At 38.5% G+C, this 22,990-nt stretch overlaps 1 protein-coding gene across 2 annotated transcripts in view; it reads right to left on the reverse strand.

Annotated features, from left to right (window-relative positions):
- Window positions 1–1,199: 1,199 nt before the first annotated feature.
- The window catches only part of LOC116574727 (cytochrome P450 7B1), a 164,966-nt gene continuing 143,175 nt past the window's right edge, over window positions 1,200–22,990 (reverse strand). For both annotated transcript variants that reach the window (XM_032315478.1, XM_032315479.1), the window contains exons 3-6: window positions 21,077–21,664; window positions 20,384–20,590; window positions 9,106–9,281; window positions 1,200–1,565 (exon numbers count right to left, since the gene is read on the reverse strand). In XM_032315478.1, the coding sequence (XP_032171369.1) occupies window positions 1,278–1,565; window positions 9,106–9,281; window positions 20,384–20,590; window positions 21,077–21,664 (1,259 nt within the window). In that variant the 3' untranslated portion in view covers window positions 1,200–1,277. The remainder of the gene's footprint in view (window positions 1,566–9,105; window positions 9,282–20,383; window positions 20,591–21,076; window positions 21,665–22,990) is intronic.

Here is a 22,990-nt window from a genome sequence, read left to right on the forward strand (position 1 = left end):
ACTAAGAACTATTTAGAGCATGTACTTCAAGAAGGAGACTATAAATCCTAGAGTGTCTATTGATTAGTAAGTATTGTAAGAATTTTATAATGTTACCTTAAAAATCAATATCCTTTTTAAAAAACAGTAGCGCAACACTGAAATAGTAGAAGTTCCAATCCACGCCATGCAAATTAACTGAATTTTATTACCTGCTTTTCCTGTTTAAGTACAGCGGCATCATTTAGGTCAGATGCCAAATAATCACCTGGTCAATTGAAATTAGAAAGCTCTGAGTTATGGACACCATGCTGCACTGTGGGATTTAAAATTATACTGCATTCCATAATGGTGTAACTCCAAAGAATACAGATCAACTCCAAGTCCGAAAGGTGATGTGTCAAGAACAAATACTGTGATCTGATTTCTCAGTTTATATAAATGGAAGCATTTAGGAAAGAGTTCACTGCAATACTGGCATAATCCTCAGAGTTTACACTAAAACCAAGTGCTACCATCAATCCTGTCATGATTTTAACATTTGCTCTTAACAACAAACCAAATACCAAGGTCTCAGGCAAATGTTGAATATGTAATAGGTTTTGTGTGTTCTTATACATTAAATCTTCTCAGTATCTAACTCAACATGAATGGTCTTACATAACAAGAAATTTTGTTGCATTGAGCCTTAGTATACAAAATAATAAAGAACACTTATGGATGATTAAATATTGAAGTGAAGTTGGAGCATTTAATCTACTGCAAAACTCATTTAAGGCAAACGTACCCAGGCGGTATAGACATTATTGATATTACACTTGAAGGGAACATTTTCATCCAGTTTATCTCATGAAAATTTAATTTCCTTCTTCTCTGAGAATTTGGAATTTGTTAGACTGTGTCCATTTTCAGCACAAATTTCCACTAGTACATAAAGTGTGATTTTATGTATTAGAGAAGAATCTGAGTGACTTAAAAAAAAAAATGCCACGGAGCCAAATTTATTGTGGTACATTTACCATGACGAGAGAACATCACAATATGTAGAAAAACATAAAAAAGCTATTTTATCATTATGCTGATTTTGATGTCTATTTTCATGTCAACATCCTATTTTAGTTTATGATGGGTTTTGTGACCAGGTACGAACGGGACTGATCGCCGATCAAATATAAATTTGCACTTTTTAAAACAAACAAACAAAGCAATTATATTTGCAGAAATTCAAAAAAAAATAGATGAGCCATGGACATTTAGATTAGTTTGGATACATTTCTTTTCTTTCTTTTTTTGCTTCTCTAAGATTTTACTTTGTACCTGAATAAAACATCAGAAGCCGGATGCTGAATGCCAAATAAAAGTCGACTGTAGTTTGCTTCCATAGGTTTATCATCAATTATTTCTAAATCAAAGTAAGTTAAAAGTATAACCAACAACTGCTTTACTTCAACAATTGCCAAAAATCGGCCTGGACACTTGCTGGCTCCAAATCCAAATGGCAGCAGGTAATACTTCAGCTTCTTCCCGTTTTTGAAAAAGGCAGTTTTCTTTTTACCGTCTTCTACAAAACGATCGAATCTAAACTCCTGCAGAGAAGAGACAAGGAGTGTTAAAGTGCAAAATTTACATGAAATAGTTGGAGGTCAGGTCCACAACGTGGCCCATTCTCTCTGCCCATCTAAAAAGGCTCCTTTTAATTCTGCAAATGCCAGAGAGTAAAGCTTGACTAGGTGCAAATTATGGATGTTCTTTTTTTTTTTTTAAGATTTTATTTATTTATTTGACAGAGAGAGAGAGATAGAGATCACAAGTAGGCAGAGAGGCAGGCAGAGAGAGAGGGGGAAGCAGGCTCCCTGCTGAGCAGAGAGCCCGAAGCGGGGCTTGATCCCAGGAACCTGAGATCATGACCTGAGCCGAAGGCAGAGGCTTAACCCACTGAGCCACCCAGGCGCCCCTATGGATGAACTTTCAAAAAACCTCAAATGCTACTAGGAAATGACTTCTCCCTTATCATCATGAAAAGCACATACCTATATGACTCTTCTTCCTAATTTGCACCTCTCTCTTACGCTGTTTCCTAAGTGAAGAGGTAGTCTCTTTAGTTTTGTTCCCTAAGATGGTCCTTCTTGGTGGACAGACGTTGGGTAGAAGGGAAGGGCATGGCCACCATTGTTATGAATGTCTTTGGCCCCAGGAGCTGCCTAATATGCCTTTTCTACTCCTTGCCAGTCAGTTCCTGATGGATGAGGACTTCAACCTAAGATTCAGTGCTTATGATTGGGTTAAACAGACATAAAATGAAATTTGAAATTCACATGAAGCCCTAGAGAGGAACTAAACCACAAAACCCATCTTGCTTGTTTTTTGATGTTGTACTGAATTTCTCCATGGTGCTATTACAATGGACTCCTTTTGGGTTAACTGTAGGGTGGCAGGTATTTCCGATACGTTTTCATAAATAAGTTACATTACTTGTTACAGAAAATTATGGGACTGGTTTATCCAGGGTGTTTAGCCTGGCATTAATTTACTCTCACTTGAGTTTCTGTGAAGAAACTGAGTGACCTTATTTCAGCCCATGGTGAATTAAGCCATTGATTAAATTAATGCACGTGGCATGCATGAAAATGACCAAGTATTTCCTATACGTGGTGCTCATTAGCATTAGATCTGCTCAGCACACAAGTTTGGTATGAACTACATGAAGTCAGAGGCAAAGAAGCAGGTCAGACTGAAAGCATTTCATGTTATAGTGAAAACCTTACAATTGGCAGACAGGTTCCAAATCCGTCAAAGATGACCTAATTTTCCCACTCAATATGAAAGCCATTGAAATAATTTCCTTTAAAGGTACTGGTCTTGTCTTCTTTTACCTAGGCACCTATTTTGATAAATATGCAAGCTTGGAAGGCACACTTTGGGTGGTTTCCATTCCCCCCCAACTTGCAAGTTGGTGTAATCATTAAGGCCCAATTAATCCACGTTAGAACACAAGTAATTTTCTTCCCCACAGACAGTTCTGGGATGTATCTGAATAGGATCTAACTAGTGCTAAACTAAAAACATCCGTGCTTCCGGTAGTGATGAACAAGGACACTCTGTTGACATGCGCTGTATTACTGGAGATAGAGTACAATATGGTACTCTCTCTTCATGACCTTTTCCATGACTGGGGCCCAAGCCTGCTTGCCTGAGTGTAGGACTGCTCCTTCCTCCTGCTCGCTGGCCAATCTGAGGATAGAGTACTCCACAGGAGCTCCTCACATAGCCCAGTCAGTTCACGTTAACTAACTCATGAAATGATTTGTTGGGAAAAGATCTCACTATAGCCACACTCTTTAAGCCAGGAAGTACAAAATGAAAACTTGACTTGGGTTTGACTTCATAGTGTCCCGATTTCATAAATAAGCCAACAACTGCTTTGTTTCATGGCTGCCTTGTTCTTCTTTGTGAAAGTGACTGTGCTGCTCTCTGAGAGGTCAGTGGGATAAATGCATGACGCGCCCCCGCAACCCTGTGACCTCCAGGTAGTGTTCACAGTCAATTCCCTCAAATTTCTACTCATTCAGCAATGTCTCTCCTCTGGTTTGCACCAGCTTTGATTCCATTTCCTTATAGTAAACGTCTTAGAAATTCCTACTTAGTTGTTTATATTAAGAAACAAGCAGAGGAAAGGCCAACTTCTTTTGCTCTGTTACTACATCAAGCTCAAAGGGCACATGGGCATAAATATATTTTTTGAGTCAAAATTTATTTTCAGTTCGTTTTCCATAGTCAGGGCATGCAGAGCCAGAGCAGAAACCAATATTAGCACAGGCCTGTGGCAGAGGCTAGGGAGATGGTTTGGTTTTTGCCAAAAAGATAAGGGGTATGGTAGTCTCACCTGTAAGATTCTAGGGTCATAGTGACATAGAATAAAGTGTTAGGAGCTCAAGATGCACACATTCATTTGGAACAATTTAAATGCAGGACTCGTCATGTTGACATAAACTCTTTGCAGTCACCCTCACAGCTCAGCACTTCAAAACTAAAAGCGGTCAATTAAATGCCATAATAGTAAGTGGATGAGAATAGAGAATTCATGAAAGAAAGGGCATGACACTGTAATTCCACATCACCCCTCTCATAATTCTCGTGGTTGACTTCTGAACATCTTTCCTCTGCTGAGATTTGTCTAGGCACCCACCACAGGAATCACGCTGCCCTGGCCTCTGACTGATTGAGGATAGGGTATATGACCCAATCTCGTCACTGCTACAGACGAAACATCTGTGACGACATCTGATAGAAGTTCCTTTCTTGTGAAGAAAGAAAAACAAACAAAAAAATGCTTAATCCCTTCTCCTCTGGACCTAGTTATTTGTGAGTCTGGTGCCTGCAACAGCAATGGCCTCCAGGTTGAAGAGGGAGCTAAACCCCCAGGAGATGGCAGAGCCAAGAAATCCCAGGAGATTGGAGTTGTCACATTGTCTTATTTATCTCTGTATTTTCAAAGCACCCAACATAGTGCTATGTACATAGTAGAGGTTCCATATACATTTGTTGAATTAATGCATAAATACATGACAATAAAGTATATTTTAAAAGCAATCTTCAGGCTTCTGGAGAAAACACAGATATTGAATGAGTAAATAAACATGTAGAGAATGAAGCATGGATGAATATTCAGCATTCATAAATAGAGAATGGTATAATATTTAGCATGAGAAATCAAGATTGGATACATGATACAATTTTCTGGATAGAAAAGAGTTTTGGTACAAGTGACTGAGGAGGATTGAACACCCTAATTTGTGTGCTCCGAATACTGTCTTTAGTTCAGTTTAAGAGATTTGTTTTGAGCACTTCCTGTAGTATGACAACATTGAAGTTAAAAAGGCATTAAAACCTAGTCTTGCTGAGGTAGGTGACATACAATTTAATCAGGGTTTGGATTCACTCAATTATCATTTGGCATGTAGGAATTCAGATTAGAGAATATACGGACTTCTTAAAATAAGAACTGTCAAGTGTTTTGAGTGGACGCCTAAGGGGCAGCGCTCTTGCCTTTGGGTACACAATCAGCGCTCCTGGGAGCAAGATGACAGGGTTCCTTTCTATCTGCATGACTTAAGTTCCAATTCATTTGTACTAGCACGAGAGAGTGTGCCCAACTCTACGTTTAGAGTTTTCACAGTAGTCACATGAAATCAGCCACGTGGGATATTTAAGCCACAAAAATTTGACAAAATCAGGGCTTCTCAGAGGGCCATTTTACCACCACACTGATGGTTCCAACAAAATGAGTATGAAGGCCAATTTACTAGTGTGGCAGAAACCCTCTCAACAAAAAGCGCTTAGCTCTGAGGACACAGCCCTGTGATAAGACCAATTCCCTAAACTCTAAGCTCTTAAAGACAAGGGTCTTTTAAATGTCTGTGCCCTCCGCCCCCGCCATTATGCCCATCAAAATGCTTTCTGGATAACAGATGCTCAGTATATATTTGTTTCCTTGAAGAATACTGGTGGCATTATCTCTTCCAATTTGAGGTACAGACAAAAAATTAGAGTATTTCCTCATTTGTTATGATGAGCATATTTGTAAGATCAGTGACAATAATCAGAATAATATTGCTACAACAGTTTTTAATAGTGATTTAGAATTTATTCAAGGGCTTTCAAATTCGTTTTATCATTTTAGAATCCCTACACGGCTGAGAAGTTAGATAGGGCAGACTCGCACGAGGTCAAATAAGGTCTTTCACTTTCAGAGCTTTTGGGAGCGCTCCGCTCCAATGGCTTTGTAATTACTTTCTTGTTTCCCTGTGTCCTTACTTTAGGAGGCTACTTGGCTGTGTTAAAGCGTTACCACCTTAAAAGTTTGCTGTTTCTTCCCTACGGCTCCGTGGTGTTTCCAGGCTTCCCTTTGTACCTTAACATGTCTGGTCACAGAAAAACCAACCAACAGGTTTACTCCTCTCCATAGCTCCAGGTCGAGATGCTGCATTTTGGCAGAAAGGAAATCATCACCATTTACTGATTATTTGAGCGCCAGATGCTTGAATTCTGGCTAATAATAGATGTAAATTTGAGGAAGGCTTCAGAAAAATTTCAAAAGCTATCTATTCCTAGTTAAATTATCTAGGCTTTTTTGAATAGCATTTAGACCAAAAAAAAAAAAAAAAAAAAAAGAGGGAAAGGAAAACTGAGAAGGGTGTTTCCTGCGCTCTCTCTCATTGTCTTCAATTTTAGCTGCCAATTTACTTCCGATGTAGGCAAGAGCCACCTAAGTGGCTAATATCACAATAAACTAAGCACCCGATATTCAGAAAAAGAATAATTCTTTACACAGAAGTTACGTGTTGATAGCTTATAGACCCAGTTAGGTCCTCAAACACTTTTTGTTTAGCCCATTGTTGTGTTTTTAAACATTATTTTCCCAAACCTTTAAAAATCCTGAAGTTTACCCCAAAATCTGTTTTCTGAGGTTTTTTTTTTTTTTAATGACTCAGCCATGCTAGGCCTACATGCTTTTAAGAGCTAAAGGCTAATTCATAAGTAACCAAATGGTCTTACTTAGATAGCTCTGGGCTCTCCTTTCCCCGTAGTTTTTACCACTCCTGATAGTATTGCTACATTTATACGCAAGCCATTTCATCCATTTATTCTAGTTAGGCCCAGTACATATTTGAATATGCAATATTGGTGGTAATTTAAAATTCTAATTGAAGTGTATTTTCACTTTCAGAGCATTCATCCCTTCCAGCAACGCCTTATTTATTTGCCTTGTGGACAGCCTCCTGTGCTGGGCACTGAGAATGCAGAGAAGACAGTGAGTGATGTGGTCTTACCCCTTCTGGGGCTTTCAGCATATGGGACCACAGACAAACAAACAAGTAATTGGAAAGCAGCAGGTGCTTTGCAGTGTAACATAGGTCCAACAGGACACAGAGTTGGCAATGGCCAATTCTCTGAGGAACGAGGTGGGAATCAGGAATACTGCCAAAGAAGAGTGATGAAGGGTGATTCTTGTGGAGTAATCTGGAACCTCTTGAGTGGACAAGAAGGAAAATTCGAGGAATAGAGAGGTTTGTAAAGGAAGACCATGGGCTCTTTTTGGAATGTGATATTCTAGAGTCTCTTGGGCTTGAACATCCTGAAATCATGCCTCATTGTGTTCTGTGAAGGTTCTTCAGTCTCTGTGTCTTCAAAGAAGGCCTATACTTACATTTGGAGCTAGTCTTCCTCAAATTTCTGGACTTAGAGCTACTGTCTGTTTTCTGTATCTAAGGCCTGGTCTTCCCATTCAAGATCTATAGGGCACAAAACATAGGCAGTGGAGAATATGAGCCTCTGAAGAGCTTCTGGATCAATGCTCTCAGGGACAGATGGCCCAGGACAGAATTTCCCAGGATTTCCTTCTCTTTTTTACTGTCAAGGGATGGTGGTTTCAGATGGGCATCTGTTCTGTGAGCATCTATGGCATCTACTTATTGTCATTCTACATTGATAAAAATCACAAGAATAAAGCTATCTGCCTGATAGCAGTAGGTACTCAGTAAATGTTTATAGAATGAATGATTATGTAAGTCCTTGCCAAATCATATAAAAATGGTTCTGAACCATGCCATATTTTTCTGTGCTGATAATTATCACCATTCCACAACTAATTTCAAGAAGACAATGTTGACAAAAAAATTACCTAGTTAATTTTGGGGACCAAAGAACAGTACTGCAAAAATAGCGATAATTTAGTAAACATGTATTGTATTGATAACTTGATAACTGATAACATGTATTGCTGATAATTTTAATGTTGATTTTGCCATCATGATATGAATGATGAACTTAATGAGTAATGGAGTAGTCACATAATGTAAATAATAAATAGAAGTTAAATTTAAAAAATTATAGATAAAAATAAAAGTTAAAATTTTAGATATTTTTTAAATATTAGTTATTATCTGTCCCATTTATTGAATATCTATGCGTGGAATTTTTTTTTTATATTTACAAATGTGGAGATAAAGCCAGTTGTCCACAGAATTTTCATGCACTCACTAATACCCTACTTCTGATTTGCTGTCACCTACATATAACGTCTCTTCTTCTGAAACACAGAGGAGCCATAAGTATACTTTTCTTCTCACTTGAAAAAATTTGCCTTTGCTGGTGCAATAGATGTAAGTTATCTCATTGCATTTGGAGTTTCTCCTCTTCTTATTAATTTCCAAAATTCAACACTATTTTAATCTAGCCTGGCTGCAAACCATCTGACTTAGAAATGCTTTAAAAGTGATCCTGCTATGAACTGCTCAAAAAGAGCAATGGAGTTTACCTTTGAAAAATAGCGTTTTCTATGCAAAAACCACTATAGCAACAACACTACTTCATGAGACACTCAGGCAGACTATGACTGCATTCAATTTGCATGCAGGTGGTGAACCTCTGAAGTGGTATTAAGGGATGAGCCAGGGTGGATTAATTTCCAGTCTTTGATATTCATTAACTCCAGCTTCAGAAAAAAATACAAGGAGATGACACAATTACCCTCAGAGCTTCACCCGGGAGCAGCAGCTTTACAATCTAGGGTTCATAATGCCATTCTGACTGATCAAAAAGGGGCATATACCTGTGGTAAGTGGTGAAAAAATATATGGGCTTAAGTATGGCAATGATGCCGTTTGATCTGGGGACAGTCAACCCCATTCTAGAAACACTTAGCAAAACAGTCATCCTTCTTTATTCTCTGAGCCACCCACCAATAGCTAGCCCTCCATGGTTTTCAACAATTCTCTGCCAAGCACAACCTATTTTTGGCCTAAAGCTAATGATGGCCAAGGTACAATGCCTTTCATTTGAAGAAGTCAGCATCCAGTCTCATCATTCTATTTCTATTTACAGACCACAAAACCTTTGGAGAGAGATCCTTAGGAAACACTTTGGTAAGTAGGAAAAAGATCCTTAGGAAACACTTCAGTAAGTAGGAAAATTTTCCCACTGGAAGGCAAGACATAAGCCATCAATCTGTCTCAAATTCCTCCTGGAACAAGGTGGCAAAAGGAAGCTATGGAAAAATAGTGTGAAGAAGAGGAATGTTCTCACAGCTATCTAAGAAAGAGCCACGACCGCTTGATGCTTGTTTACCTCTGGAGCCTCAAAGACCTCCGGGTCATAATGTATGGCTGGAGGAAAGATGGCTACCAAGTCCCCCTTCCGCAAACAGTAGTCCTGCGTCTCTGAATGTAGAGTCAAGTCCTCTTGAACAAAACGAATGATGCTTGAAAATGAGCATAGTCGTAAAACCTCGAGAACGGTGCTTTCTGAAGGACACAAGCAAGCAACAGCTTATTAAAATATGACTGCTCCTGAACATTGCTCTCAGTTTGCCATTAAGCTCATTACCAATAGCTTTGATTGAAAAGGGAACCCTTTCTTAATCAGATCCATTGAACACCAAGGGGGAGTCATGGTGGTCTTGGATCATCATAGCAAGGAGGAGGTGGGGGAGACAGCTGGGACTTGGCCCATCACAGACAGAAGCCTATGGTGCTGTACTTGGGCAGAAAGTCAGTAGCTAGGGTTTTTGTAGGAAGGAAAGGTTGGCAAGAAAGAAATGCTGTTTGATAGGTATATCCATTGGACATTAAAACCATCTCCCAGCCGAAGAACACTGCTGGTGGGTTTTTTCTCCACCCTTCGGAACAGCTACATCTTTAAAGCCAGGCTCAAGCATTTCATAATCACTTAGGCAGTTAATAGTAAAGTAATTGTAGTAGTGCTTTCTGCGGTGGCTTAACACTTAATTTCTTTTTTGCTAGCTGTAAATAAAATGTGGGTCAGCATTTGTTGGAAAAATTTCAAAGAGATAAGACTTGCATGGGATTCAGAAGAAAACCATCTTTTCCTCAGCATCCAGGGAAAATAACAGCCACCATCATAACCTGGAAGATTCCAGAAGCTGAATGTCCTTGCTTTCCCAGTGGCCTTCACCTTTTGCTCCTAGCACGACAGATTTTATGGCTAATTTCCGGCAATTTATCCTGGCAGTTTGAGGAGGAATTCCTTTGGGAATAATATGCATAATTTGCATAAATCATTCTGATAGCATGCATATCAGCATGTAGCTCCTGTCTAGGTCTGCATCTCTGCCTTCATAATCAAAACTGACTATGTTTTCACCAGCCTGAATGGGTCCTAGAATATAAAGCTTGATTCTTTCTAATCAGCAACGTGAAAAAGAGCTCCAAATTGAGAGCTTCCCCCCTTTCACATGGTAACAAATGGTTGTGTTTATGGCTTGCAATTTAGAATCTCTCTCTCTGTCTCTCTCTCTCTCTCACACACACACACACACACACACACCCCAATCTCTTAGTGTTCAGCAAAGCTCGGAAACATAGCATGCTCAGTTATTAGAGTAGAGCAGGGCACTGGTCAGTGAGGGCTTGCATCAGCCAAAAAAGAAAAATAAATGCTATTCCACTAAAATGTAAATCTACGCCCAGCTTGCACGAGTAGCTTTGGGTGCCTTCTCCCGGGACACTTCCCCCTTAGCATGCGTTTGTCTAAAGAAATGAGGCTGCGGTCCGCTCTGTGTGGCCGGTGTGGTGATTCAATGTGACGTATAGTGAGGCTGTGCATATTCTTTTGGACTGCCTTCGTTATTATAATCAGGCAGAGTCAAATCGGCTTGTTGGTGATGAGGCCAGAAAAGAACTTCGGTTTTGGAACGTGGACTCCACTGCAGATAGCCACAAGCAATTGACACGACGGATCTCAGCTGGCAGGACACCGGTGACCAACATCTCTGTGGTGCAAAGCGAGGGTCGGTTTCCCACGTATGACTGCTGGCTCTGTTGGGTCAACAGTGGGACCGCAGCATTTTCGCTTGTGGTGTGAAACGGTAGCTGACATATGTAGCGATGCCGTTCCCTCAAGTCCAGTAGGGGTGTGGGAAGAAGAGAGACAAAAGCGAAATCACTGTGGGGTGGCTCTGCGACAGGGCAGGCATTTACCAGTCCGAACAACACAGTCCCATCCGATTGGCCGGCGGGGCTCGGGGGAAGCAGGGCAGCTTGCGCCCACTGCGGGATCGCAAATGACAATTGGGCAAGCATCTCTTATGCAGAAGTTAATCACAATAATGGAGCACAAAGTGGGGCTTAGCGGTCAGATCGTAAATGACAAATCTGTTTTACCTTCCAGTACCAGTTATGTGTGCAAGGCGAGGTTGGCTCTCGCTCTGAGCGATCACGCCGATGATCATTAGATGACAAAAGTAATGAGTTGCATTATTATCAACAATGGAGAGGGGAGCTTCCGTGGCTCTGCGTTACAACAGAACAGACACAAAAGCCAGCAGCTTTTCCACCAGCCCCAGTAAGAACGCGGGCAGAGCTCTATGCTGAGAAGAATGACAACTGCACAATAAAAAAAATTGCAGCCTCTACTTGTAGTTGTCATAGTTGAGCAGACACCAGCCAGTGCCACTGACAGACCAGCTGGGCCCTGGGAGGACTTCCATGCTGCACCAGGAGGTACAGTAAATTATCCTGCACGGTAGAGCAACATCTGTTTCTGTGCTAGTGCCGAACAAACAAGGCAATTTAAAACATACCAAGGGATAACCAAGCAACAAATGAACATGACCCTCATTTTTTCCCCCCTTCTCACACACGAGGTGTTAAACTTCATTGTGCAAGCACTCCACGAAAGAGAGGCCAGGTTGGTAGTTGATAAGGTGTTGTCAGAGAGATTTTACATATTTCCAAAATGGAAAGAAAAAGCTTATAGTATTGTTATTCTTAGAATCTTCCTTCCCCCTGCTATCTTCATTTCTTTTATACCAAAGCTAGCACTCAGTTCTCAATTCGCTCTAGAATTAAAAAAAAAAAAAAAAAAACTTTCCATATACTTATAAATATTCAGTCTTTAAACCTAATTTGCTATACTTAGTTCACATGCCTTCAAGCATTTGTCTTCCAATTTCCACTGAATAAATGCGTACTAATGAGAAGTAGAGCAAGCTGCTGAGGCAAAGCTGGGTGACTTGGGTCTGGCCTGCCACCAGCTTGTGATAGGCGGGCAAATTGAGTTAAAATGAAAAGTCTTGTCAGCTGAAATTCAACATGGTAGCCAAACAGCAAGCTGTCAATCATCCAGCCAAAACAAGGGACTGTAGGTAATAAAAGGTCATTGTGATCATTAGTGCACTTGGCTTTCATATGCAAGTTAATTTTAATTAAACATGATCTCTATCTGTAAATGTTTTATAAAACTTATTGTGCATAATGGATTGTTAATTTATACTAACATTTAGCAGGTAATAGGACCCTCTACTTATTAAAGCATTGTAGAGAAATGGCTATCGAGAATGCAAATATTTTGGGGATAATTTACACCAGGCACCACAAGGTGCCAGCAATTGCGATTGCGATTAAGATAAGGCTGCCTGTGTTTTATTAAGAGCTGAGCTTTACTAACTGGTATACAGTAGAAAATTGGATTATAGCATTCCCACGATGAACTTACAATTCAGGGCCTGAACTAGCTCCTTCACCTGGCTAGGAGGGATCTGTTTTTCTTCTCTGGATCTAAAAATATTCTCATTAAGTATCCCTTCTAAGCAAAAAGCTGGGGAATGTTTTGAGCTAAGATGTTTTACCACGTAACTGTGAAGGAAAATTGCAAATGAAAGGATATGCTGGTAGGAAAAGGCATGTACACTTTCTCTCTTGCCCTCAGATCTCCATTCTGGCTGTAATAATTGACAGATGATTCTCATTTGCAGATTTAAAGCGTTGAAGCAGCTCATGACAATCAATAATGCATGTAACAACGCAAACACAAATAAGCACATCCAAGTTTCTGCCTCACACTTAGGCCATGTCTGTGTATGTGGAATGAATGTACTGTGACATGGCCAGGCTGTTAATTTGGGTCATCTTAATGACTGGTGCAGACTGTCATACCATCTGATTAGCCATGGTGATCCGTGGATCGCAGTGATGGCTGGAGTGAAATGGACAGCCAGGCCACGCCGCGGTCCACTGGGGCTGAACGCTTGGGCGGTCTTACAAAGGTGGATGAGGAGGGGGGCGAGGAGGATATGCGGGCAGCTCTCTAGAAGGTGTGAAGAAATGGAGTGAGGATCCAGGTGTGTGGGGGCATTTTTACATAACTGTCTTTAAGACAGGTGAGAAGATCAGTTAGATATTATAATAATCACGGATGCTGGGTGGCTCAGTGGGTTGAGCACCTGACTCTTGGCTTTGGTTGGGGTCATGTCATGATCGCAGCGTGGTAGGACTGACCTCATGCTCGGGGGGAGGGTCCCCACTCAGTGGGGAGTCTGTTTGAGATTTTCTCTCTGCCCCTTCCCCTGCATGTGCTCTCTCTCTCTCTCTCTCTCTCACACACAAATAAATAAATAAATAAATATATCTTTTTAAAAAATCAATTATAATAATCAGATAACTTAAAGCCAATAACTAGTTCTTAGCTCAACAACTGTGTTTTAAATAAAATTGAGAGTAAATCTGAATTGGTACAGAAGTCTACTTGCACTCTGCATTGCAGACACAACATTTGGTTTCCTCTAGAAAAGTAAATTCAACATTCATATGTTTAATAAACATTTATTGGAGCGCCTGGGTGGCTCAGTCCTTAAGTGTTTGCCTTTGGCTCAGGTCATGGTTCCAGGGTCCTGAGATCAAGCCCCACATTGGGCTCCCCGCTCAGTGGCAAGCTTGCTTCTCCCTCTCCCACTCCTCCTGCTTGAATTCCCTCTCTTACTGTCTCTCTGTCAAATAAATTTAAAAATCTTAAAAAAAAAATGTTTATTAAGACCCTACTCTGTTCAGGGCACTGGATCACTGCTACTGGTGAAAAAAAAGAAAACACAGCAAATGGACTTAGCCTTTGTGGACACTGTAATCTGGGTAGTTCCGAGTTGGGAGGTGCATAAAGACAGGAATGAGCCACAAGATCCTAGAGAGGATTCTGCGCAATTTCTCACTAGATACCTCTCTAAAGATGGCATTCAGAATGTACATTTAGCAGAAAGTTATTTTTCATACTGAGCTGAAATTTCCTCCTTTTAATTTCTACTGTTTTGAAAAGATGAAAAGGGAAAAAAAAATTCTAATCCCTCTTCCACGTGACAGTCCTTTAAAAAAATTTAAAGACAACTGTCATGACATTTTTATTTTTAACATTTTTTTTTAAAGATTTTATGTATTTTAGAAAGAGCAAGAACAATCACAGAGGGAGAGGGATCACAGAGGCAGAGGGAGAAGCAGACTCGGCGCTGAGTGCGGAGCCTGATGTGGGTTCTATCCCAGGACCCTGTGATCATGACCTGATCCAAAGGCAGCCGCTTAACCCACTGAGCCACCCAGGTATCCCTATCATGACATTTTAAAATTGTATGTCAGAGACAACGTGGCCTTCAGTCTTTTGACATCCTGGCTGAATTCAATTAGCCAACTTGCCTCTTAAAAGGCGGCAGAAGTGGGTGTAGTATTTTAATTAGAAATGTAGAGAGGAACTACTTTCTTTACCCTGTATATCAGACTTCTTTTAATGTTTTGTTGGAAGCAGAGGGACAACAGATTTTTGAAATCATATGGCCACTGACTTGTCTTAAGCTTTCTGATATTCCAGAGGTTATCAGCCCTGGCTGCCCATTAGAATCACCGGAAATGGTTTTTTAAAAAAAAAAAGCTCCATTCCAGATCAATGGATTAACTAAACCTTTAAATTAGTGGTTTTGAACCTTGGTTGCAAATTAGAATCACCTGGGGGAGCTTTTAAAGCCATCAGCCTGCACCCCAAACCAATGAAATCAGAACCTCTGGAGGTGCAACCAGATATGAGTAGTTTTTAAAGCTCCCGAGTTGATCCCAGTGAGTAATCAAGGATAAGAACCACTGTTTTAAACCCTTCTCTGCTAAGCCACACATTTCCTCATCCTATTTATTCTTAGGCAATTGATGCTTGACCTAAGTCCAATTCTTTGCCTTCTCATTGTTCCCCTCTCAAGTCCTGTTTCCAGTAATCATTGTGTCATCTAATCCTTTTAGCTCAGTGCTGAACTGAAAATCTGATACACGTCCAACTGCTCTTTTTCACTTTTTGACTAATGCTTTCTTACCTAGAAAAATCTCACTGTCTCATCTCTGGTGTAACCCCTTTGTGAAAGATACCTCTTCCTCCTTCTCCAGAGAGAAGTTTCTAAACAAAGAATTTATACCTCCTGAATATACCCATTGGAAGAGAGGATTTCATTCAATTTATTGTCCAAATTATGCATGATTTTTCTTTCTTAAAAAATTAATTTATTCATTTGAAAGAGAGAGAGAGCATGCACAGTTGCCAGCAGGAGCTGGGGCAGAGGGAAAGAATCTCAAATAGACTCTCCACTGAGTGTGGAGCCAGATGTGGGGCTTGATCTCAAGACTCTGAGATCATGACCTGAGCTGAAATCAAGAGTTGGATGCTTAACTGACTGAGCCATCCAGCCCCGTATGATTTTTCAAATATACAATTATTTTTAATATTGAATGAACTTTTTCAATATAATGCCCACAATTGTGATGTTAATGATAAGGATAACTATGTGTGTGTGTGTGTGTGTGTGTGTGTGTGTGTGTAGGGGGGATATAGGAACTCTATCATCATTATAATTTTTCTGTAAATCTAAACCTATTCTAAAATGAAAAATTTATTTTTATTTAAAAACACCGACAAGATAAATGAAATCTTTAAAAAAAAAATTTGGAAAAAAAATAAAACCACTGACAAGATTCTGATGTGAACCTCGAGCCCCATCCTTACCCTCAAACTCAACTGTATCTGAGAATTAGTGATCCCTATCCTTGTAAAATAGTGGTCAAGGTCTCTGGTGTAGTTCTGGAGCATTTGCTCCTTAACATGACAGTATTTATGGATTAGCTTTTGAGTTAGACTGGCCATCAATTTCCAGTTCTGCCACAATGTGGCTTCATGACTTGACTTGGTTAACTAATCTTTCTGAATCTTGTTATGTAATAATTAAGTGAAGATAATAATACTTGAGGGTTAAATAAGCTAATATATGTAAAGCAGGTAGCACAGTGCCTGCCACATAATGAAATAGTTGTTAATACTGTCATTCACACTGTGTCATCTGGAAATTAAAAATATAGTTAACTGTATGATCATCTTGTTCAAGTCATCTGATCTCATACATGTGCATATCATGGCTGGCTTTGCTGAATCAGGATACAAAGAATCCCTCCCCCCATCTCAGCTCAGACAATGAAAACTGACTCTAAGGATTCTGCTCTCAGACATGTCCAGGAGAGAAGCATGAGTGGACAAGAAAACCCTTTACCCCCATGCAAGTTATTCAGCATTCTGATATTTTTCTCATCTGTAAAAATCATGCAAAATAATGGCTGCCCCAGCCCCCCAGGATTTTGGTGAAGATCATATGAAATAATGTTTGAGTCCATAAAATTGTCTTAAGATTTTGCAGTCATTAATATCTTAATATTGATTATATCTAATACTCATCATTTGTTATTCAAGGATCTTTATCTTTCCAAACTAATCATTTTTTTCTCTTTCTTTCTCCTCACAACTTACAAACAATGGGCTTAGCAATTTTTGATAGGATTTTGTTGGAGAATCACTGCAGGCTTATTATTCTAAGGCTAAATTTTATAATAGACGATCTCCTTGCAAGAGAGTAGTGCAAATTCTGCTGAGTTTTGGTTTTATAGCACCTCCTTTTGTTCCAATATCCCTCACGACCGCCATGTGTGTGACTTTTCTCATTTTGAGGATATGTAATTGAACAAAAATTAGGTGCCTGCAACTCGCCTGAGTTATTCAGCGCAGAAGTTACGATCTACTTCAACTTACATTCTTCTTACTTAAAGCAGGTTTATTTTTTTCATGTGTGATGCACAGAAAGAGCATGCCTGTGTGATGGCATAGACTTGAATTTGCAACCAGCTTGGTTCACAAATAACTGAAAATGAAGAACACAGTGTACGTATTGCAGGGCACTAAGAGTCAGGATTGTTTTGGTGATAGCAAGAGATGACATTTATTGAACCCATACTTTTTAAGTTATGTATTATCTAGGTAAACGTGGAAGTCAGAAATAGTATTCAGTGAGATTCTTTGTTAGCCATTTGTCAATATTCCAATTTCGAGAGCTTCCTCTCCTTGCATTCTCTTTTATCTTACCTTCTCTTGGACTTGTCTTTTCTCCTTTTGCTTTTCCTGTCTTGGAAATCTATATTTCTAAATCCTACCTCCATTCCAGGTTTTTCTTTCTGGGAAAACAGAATAATTCTTACTTTTCTCTCAGGTTTTCTCAAACTTCGTTCAAACAACAACTTTTCCTACGGAGATTTTGGCCCCCACTGACACTTATCTGAGCCAACTGTAGTTAGTAACTTATTTTAAAAATTATATTTAAATTTTGTTGTAGAGACCTTTATTAAACATTGAGAGATATAAAATTGTAGTAAGGTCATGATAAGCATAGTCCTTATAATAAGGTACATAAACATACAAAAATAGGAAGTTGTGTTTTTCTTTATCTAAAAGAAAAGTTTAGAATGGTTTTAAAGAAAGATTTTCAAGAGCCAAGGGGAAAAAGCATAAATCCCTCACAACCTCTTAAAACACATGATTGCTTTGAATTACTTAAACAGGCTTGGGACTTAAAAGCCCAATCTATGTTACATATTTTAACTTTTGCTGATATTAAGTGTATATTGATGTCAGAGGAAATTTGATACATGCAAGGCCTACAGGACGGAGGCACAAATGTCAACAATATATGCACAAGTATTCGTACCACGATAAACCTATGCCCCATTGGACTCTGTCTTCTATAATCACTCTAAAAAAGAGAAATCATTTCTGGTCAGGAATAAAGCACTCATTTCTATGGCATTCTAACTTCCCTTTCAACCTTACTTTATAATCAATGTAGGCTGACATGCAAAATCTTTGTTAAAAAAAAAATCTCTTTTCTTCTTCCTGGTTAAAAACTTCTTACTAGTTAAAAAAAAAAAAAAGTGGCATTCATTTCATCCTTGTGATCTTTTTCCTTATAATACTAAAAATTCAAGATCTCTTTCTTTATAAAGAAATGTACTTAGAATAACTACATAGACCTCTGTCTTTAGGGACATGAAAAAAGGGTAACACATACACCCATACCATGGGCGTACACAGTAAATTTTTAATCCTGTAAATCTTCCCTTTGTACAAAGAGTACATACTCTTCTGATATAGAAGATTATTCACAATTGAACTATGATGAGATGCAGAGGTCACCTGTTGTGTAATTGTTTCATATAAAAATTTGTTTCAATCTGCATAAAACTGTCTATCTCATATAAGGAAAAAATGCACATTATTTTCTAGAGGATTAAGTTCTCGTAATGAACAACACTGGCCTCTGCTGGTAACCAAGGTCACAATGAACAGACGTCCACCTTTTCTAGATTGCTGAAGGTGCTGCCTTTATCCAGGTAGATCTACAGTCTCATGGGATCGTGACTGTTGCTCTGTTGATGATACAGGGGCCATAAATTTATGAGGGCTCCGAGCAGGAAAATCTCTAACTCTAGCTACGGACTTAAATGGACACAAAGTGTAGGTCTGGAACTTGCCATTTCTTCTGATCAAATAAATTTAAACATTTCTGCTTTAATACCATCATTTTAAAATGATCTTTTCTTTCCACAAGATACTGAGAGTAAGAAGTTGGTGAATTTCAACTAAATTTTTAAAAGTAATAACTGTGTACAGAATACAAACACATATTCCTTTAAGTTTATTTACTTTACTTCCCAGTATGCATTACCTGGTTCATAAAATACAACTGAAATAACTTGAATACATGGGAAAGCAACCTTGATTTTCATAGAACTCTGAATCTTCTACCCTGAAAATACTGTGTATCCATGTGAAGGTTACTGCCCAGAATTTTATGCAAATTTTTTGGATTTGTTCACAAATAATTCTGCAAAGAAAACCAAAATAATATTTGTATTTTAATAATGTTGGGATTATTTTCTTTCACCAAGCAAATATAAAATGTCTTTGCTAACTTATGCTAAAAAACAAACAAACAAACAAACAAAAAACCGAAAAAACCTAGAAGATGACACATGTATCCCAACCGATTAAGCAAGCTTAACCACCTGTCTGGACAAGATAAACTTCCTGCTATTGCCTCTGATAGGTCTTAGCCTGCACAATGGGAACATTCTCTGGAACACATGGACTTTTTTTTTTAATGTCGCCAATAGTCAACACTACTCAAGATCTGTAAGTCCTCTGCTCCCAGAAGTTCCCATCAAAGAACCTGGAACACACTTAAAAGATAACAATTGAGACCAACATAGGCTAAAATACTTATCTACGTTATCAGAGGAGTGAAGCAACAAAGATATATAAAGACTTACTCTTACATGCATCCAAAGGGTCTTGGATTATTGTATAGTAAAGGATACCACAGGAGAAAATATCAACACAGAAGGGACAGAAAATAACTTATTAACATGGAATTTAAATTAGGGAGTTAAAGTTTGTTCACATAAAGATACAAAGTGTCTCATCGAAACCAGTAAAAGAGAATGCAATCCACTGTCATCAAAAGCTCACGTACTGTTGCTGGTGTACAGGTCTATGTAGAAGTAGAAAAATAACTGAGTCGCTCCTGACCTCAAATATATTTGAAATAATGACCATGCATACTTCATGAGTCAGTGAATATTTTATAAAATATTGACATTTCACATGGAGTAATCAGTAGCTGGTGCTTCTTCTTTTCCTCCCTGTCTCCCTTTCTTTTCTACCTTCTTCCTTTTCTCCTCCCAAGTATATTCAAATCAAGAAGTTCCAGTGGAAATCACTTTTACTACATTTTTGAGAATCATACACTTCAAGCTGTATAAAACATCCTAACCTCTGCCTGAAAATGTAGACACCATCTTAGGTAAGAATAAATGCATCTTGTATACAAGTCGCCGTTCTGAAATACTTCCTTTTTCAATCCCCAAATACCTTTCTTGCTAAGATAGTGTAGCAGTGTTTGGAAAGCGTTAGCACACCAACAGATGCTCAGAATCAAATGACTTAATAGGCATAAACTTTTTTTTCCAAATAATTGCAAAGCTTTGGGTTAGCCTTTTGCTTACCTTGCATAGTTAATTACCTAGGCCTTAATGTTTACATGTAATGAGAGTATCTACAGTTATAAACTACATAATTTATAATTGATGTAAATGGGTGTTATTATGTCAATTAGGCAGCTGTGTCCTCCACCTCTTGGTAAACAGCTTTGAGTGATAAACTGAGTTTGCAGAGAGGTACCTTCTTTTCTTCATAACAGATAAAAATAAATTACCTAGGTAGACCAGGCTGTCCAATTGTTCTCTGGTGAGGTGCATGGGAAATCCAGACCCTTTCTTTTGACCTGTTGACTGCAGCAAATGGTCAATTTCGTCACGCAGCACTGCCATAGCTTCTGGGTGCTGGAGGAGGTAATACATCGCCCAGAACATAGTTGGAATAGTGTTTGTCACAGAAGCCCAGAGAAAGCCTAAATGATGTGCTGGGAGAAAATAAGTGAAAAGGAAGATTAATAGCGTTTATTACACTGATTAGATTTGCAGTGTGCTAATTAAAAGATGTTAGGACACAGACCCAGCCAAGGATCAGTGCATGCTAATGAGGACCAATAGGCTTCTGAAGTCTAATTTTCTGCTTAATGAGAATAGTTTAAAATGTAATGTGCGTGTGGGGGGTGGGGAGGTGGGAGATGAGATAAGAGGAGTAAATGCAGCTTAGTTATACTCTTTCTCATTATCCCCATTAAGTATCTTGTTTTACCACCTCAGCAAAAAAAAAAAAAAAAAAAAAAAAAGAAAGAAAGAAAAAAATCAATTATCACAGAGGGTTGTTTCAGAGTAAAACATTTTATCATTAGCCAATTAGAAAGAGCATAAAAATTTTCAAGGTCACCATTTTGTCTTTTTATTTCAAAGGTCTATTGTAAATTGTTTTATTTTAGACAAGTAATCATTCAGAAGTTTCTTACCTCCTATTTCAAAGTCCTCAAGTGTATAGTATTTCTCCAGGATATCTTGCCTCATTTGAACAACTTCTGACCATCCTTGTGTCTTAACTAAGTGTTCTGATGTCAAGAGTTTTATAAGTTTCTTTCTAATAGATTTGACATTTCCTAGAAGCTCTATCGGTATGTCTGATATTAAATACGGGAATTTGTCATCAAATTTTAAGAAATCATCTCTTAGCTCAGTAATAAATTTTCTCCTATTGCCAGCAAGAGATTGTCCATATATGGTTGTGAACGTGATCTCAAATATTACCGAGCTGCAGAATGTCAACAGGTATGCTGTGTTCCAAGTTTTGGTTTTTAATAGTTGGAGTTCGAAAACTTGTTTTAAATTCTGCATCATGTTTTCTGTGAGTATATCTAAAGCTGTCCCTCGTAAAAGATGATAGCAGCCATGAAGATCATCATTCATGTCATCATTGTTTGCCAACTTTTCGATGGAAAATGCTTTCTTTAATAGTTTATTAGTGAAAACTCGAAAGCTTAATTTGTGACTTTTCATTACTAACTGGTACTGAAAAGGATCCAGGATAAATGTGATATACTTTCCTGAAAGAAATAAATGAGAATATGAGTTCAGTTGGGAGCAAAACAAACAAAATACCTGAACTTTGAAAATATTTTAATCAATATTATAAAGACCTTAATAACTAACATGTAGAGAGATGCAAAGTTTAATAAAAATCCATTTTGTTCAGAGATCCCCCATATGTTTTTGTTAAAAATGGAAGATAAGTGGGAGAAACTTAAATATTCTTATGTTCTGAATGGCTTTTAAAAAGATACCGTGTTACTTTAACTAAATAACCAAATATTTAAACTACCCCTGAAATATCCTCAGAATCCCTTGACTTAAACATTTCTCATATTTTCCCTAAGAATACAAACACAAAACAAACATCAAACAAAAAAACATATCAAAGTTATTATTTACACTTTATAGAAAGCCATTTCATACCTGATATCATCTTAGCTTTGATTGGATACGATAATTTTAACTCAGACAAATGAAGATGTGGTATGAGGCAGATACTCACAAACTAATGTTTAGTGTGACACTAATACCAAATCACAAGTGCCAGCATTTTCTTTTTTATAGATGAGAAAATAGTGGTTCATGGAGACTTAGTAACATGTCCAAAGTGACCTACTGATTTGTGACTAAACAGGATTCCAAACAAGAACCTATCCACTTATGCATTCATCCCTCCATTCAACATTTATTGAGATTCAGATACTTGTTTGGATCTCTTTCCTCTTAAGATAAAAAGATGTAAAGAAATAATTCTTGAAGAGGTGTGAACACAAGGTAAGGGAAGCAGAAAGTGAAATCCACTTTGGTCTGCCCAGAGTTACCTATCAGCAAGTGTTCGTTGATGTGACGACATTTGGTCTTTTCATAGATCAGTGTTGTCCAAACTTACGCAATTAAAAGACATAGAGTACTGATTAAAAATACAGATTCCTGCCTGATTCTGATTCATGCGGTTGAGATGTGGGACCTCTGAGTCTTTATTTTTGACAGGGGCCTGAAGGGATTTAAGGCAGCACAGTGAGGAGCGTAGTCCTACTTTGGTAGGGCTCTCAAAATTCTCAGAACCTTGGAGAGTTCCCAGCTCTCACCGGCTCCCAAGAAGTCACTCCCCATGCATGTTCTTTTCCTCACACAGTGTTGATTTCTTCCCACTAGAGAGCTGTTTTAAGACTTCTGCACATAGTATTTAATAATGGCATTTAATAAATCTTTCTTTCCCAAGAACACACATGAAGTTTTGATGATCCTACAAACTGCCATGCCTATTTATTGCCCTCTAGAAAACAATTAATAGACATGACAGTTTGTAGGACCATTCACACTTTCTTCTTCACTTTATT

The sequence above is a fragment of the Mustela erminea genome, chromosome 16 (genome assembly GCF_009829155.1).
Source record: "Mustela erminea isolate mMusErm1 chromosome 16, mMusErm1.Pri, whole genome shotgun sequence".
NCBI classification, from domain to species: Eukaryota; Metazoa; Chordata; class Mammalia; order Carnivora; family Mustelidae; genus Mustela; species Mustela erminea.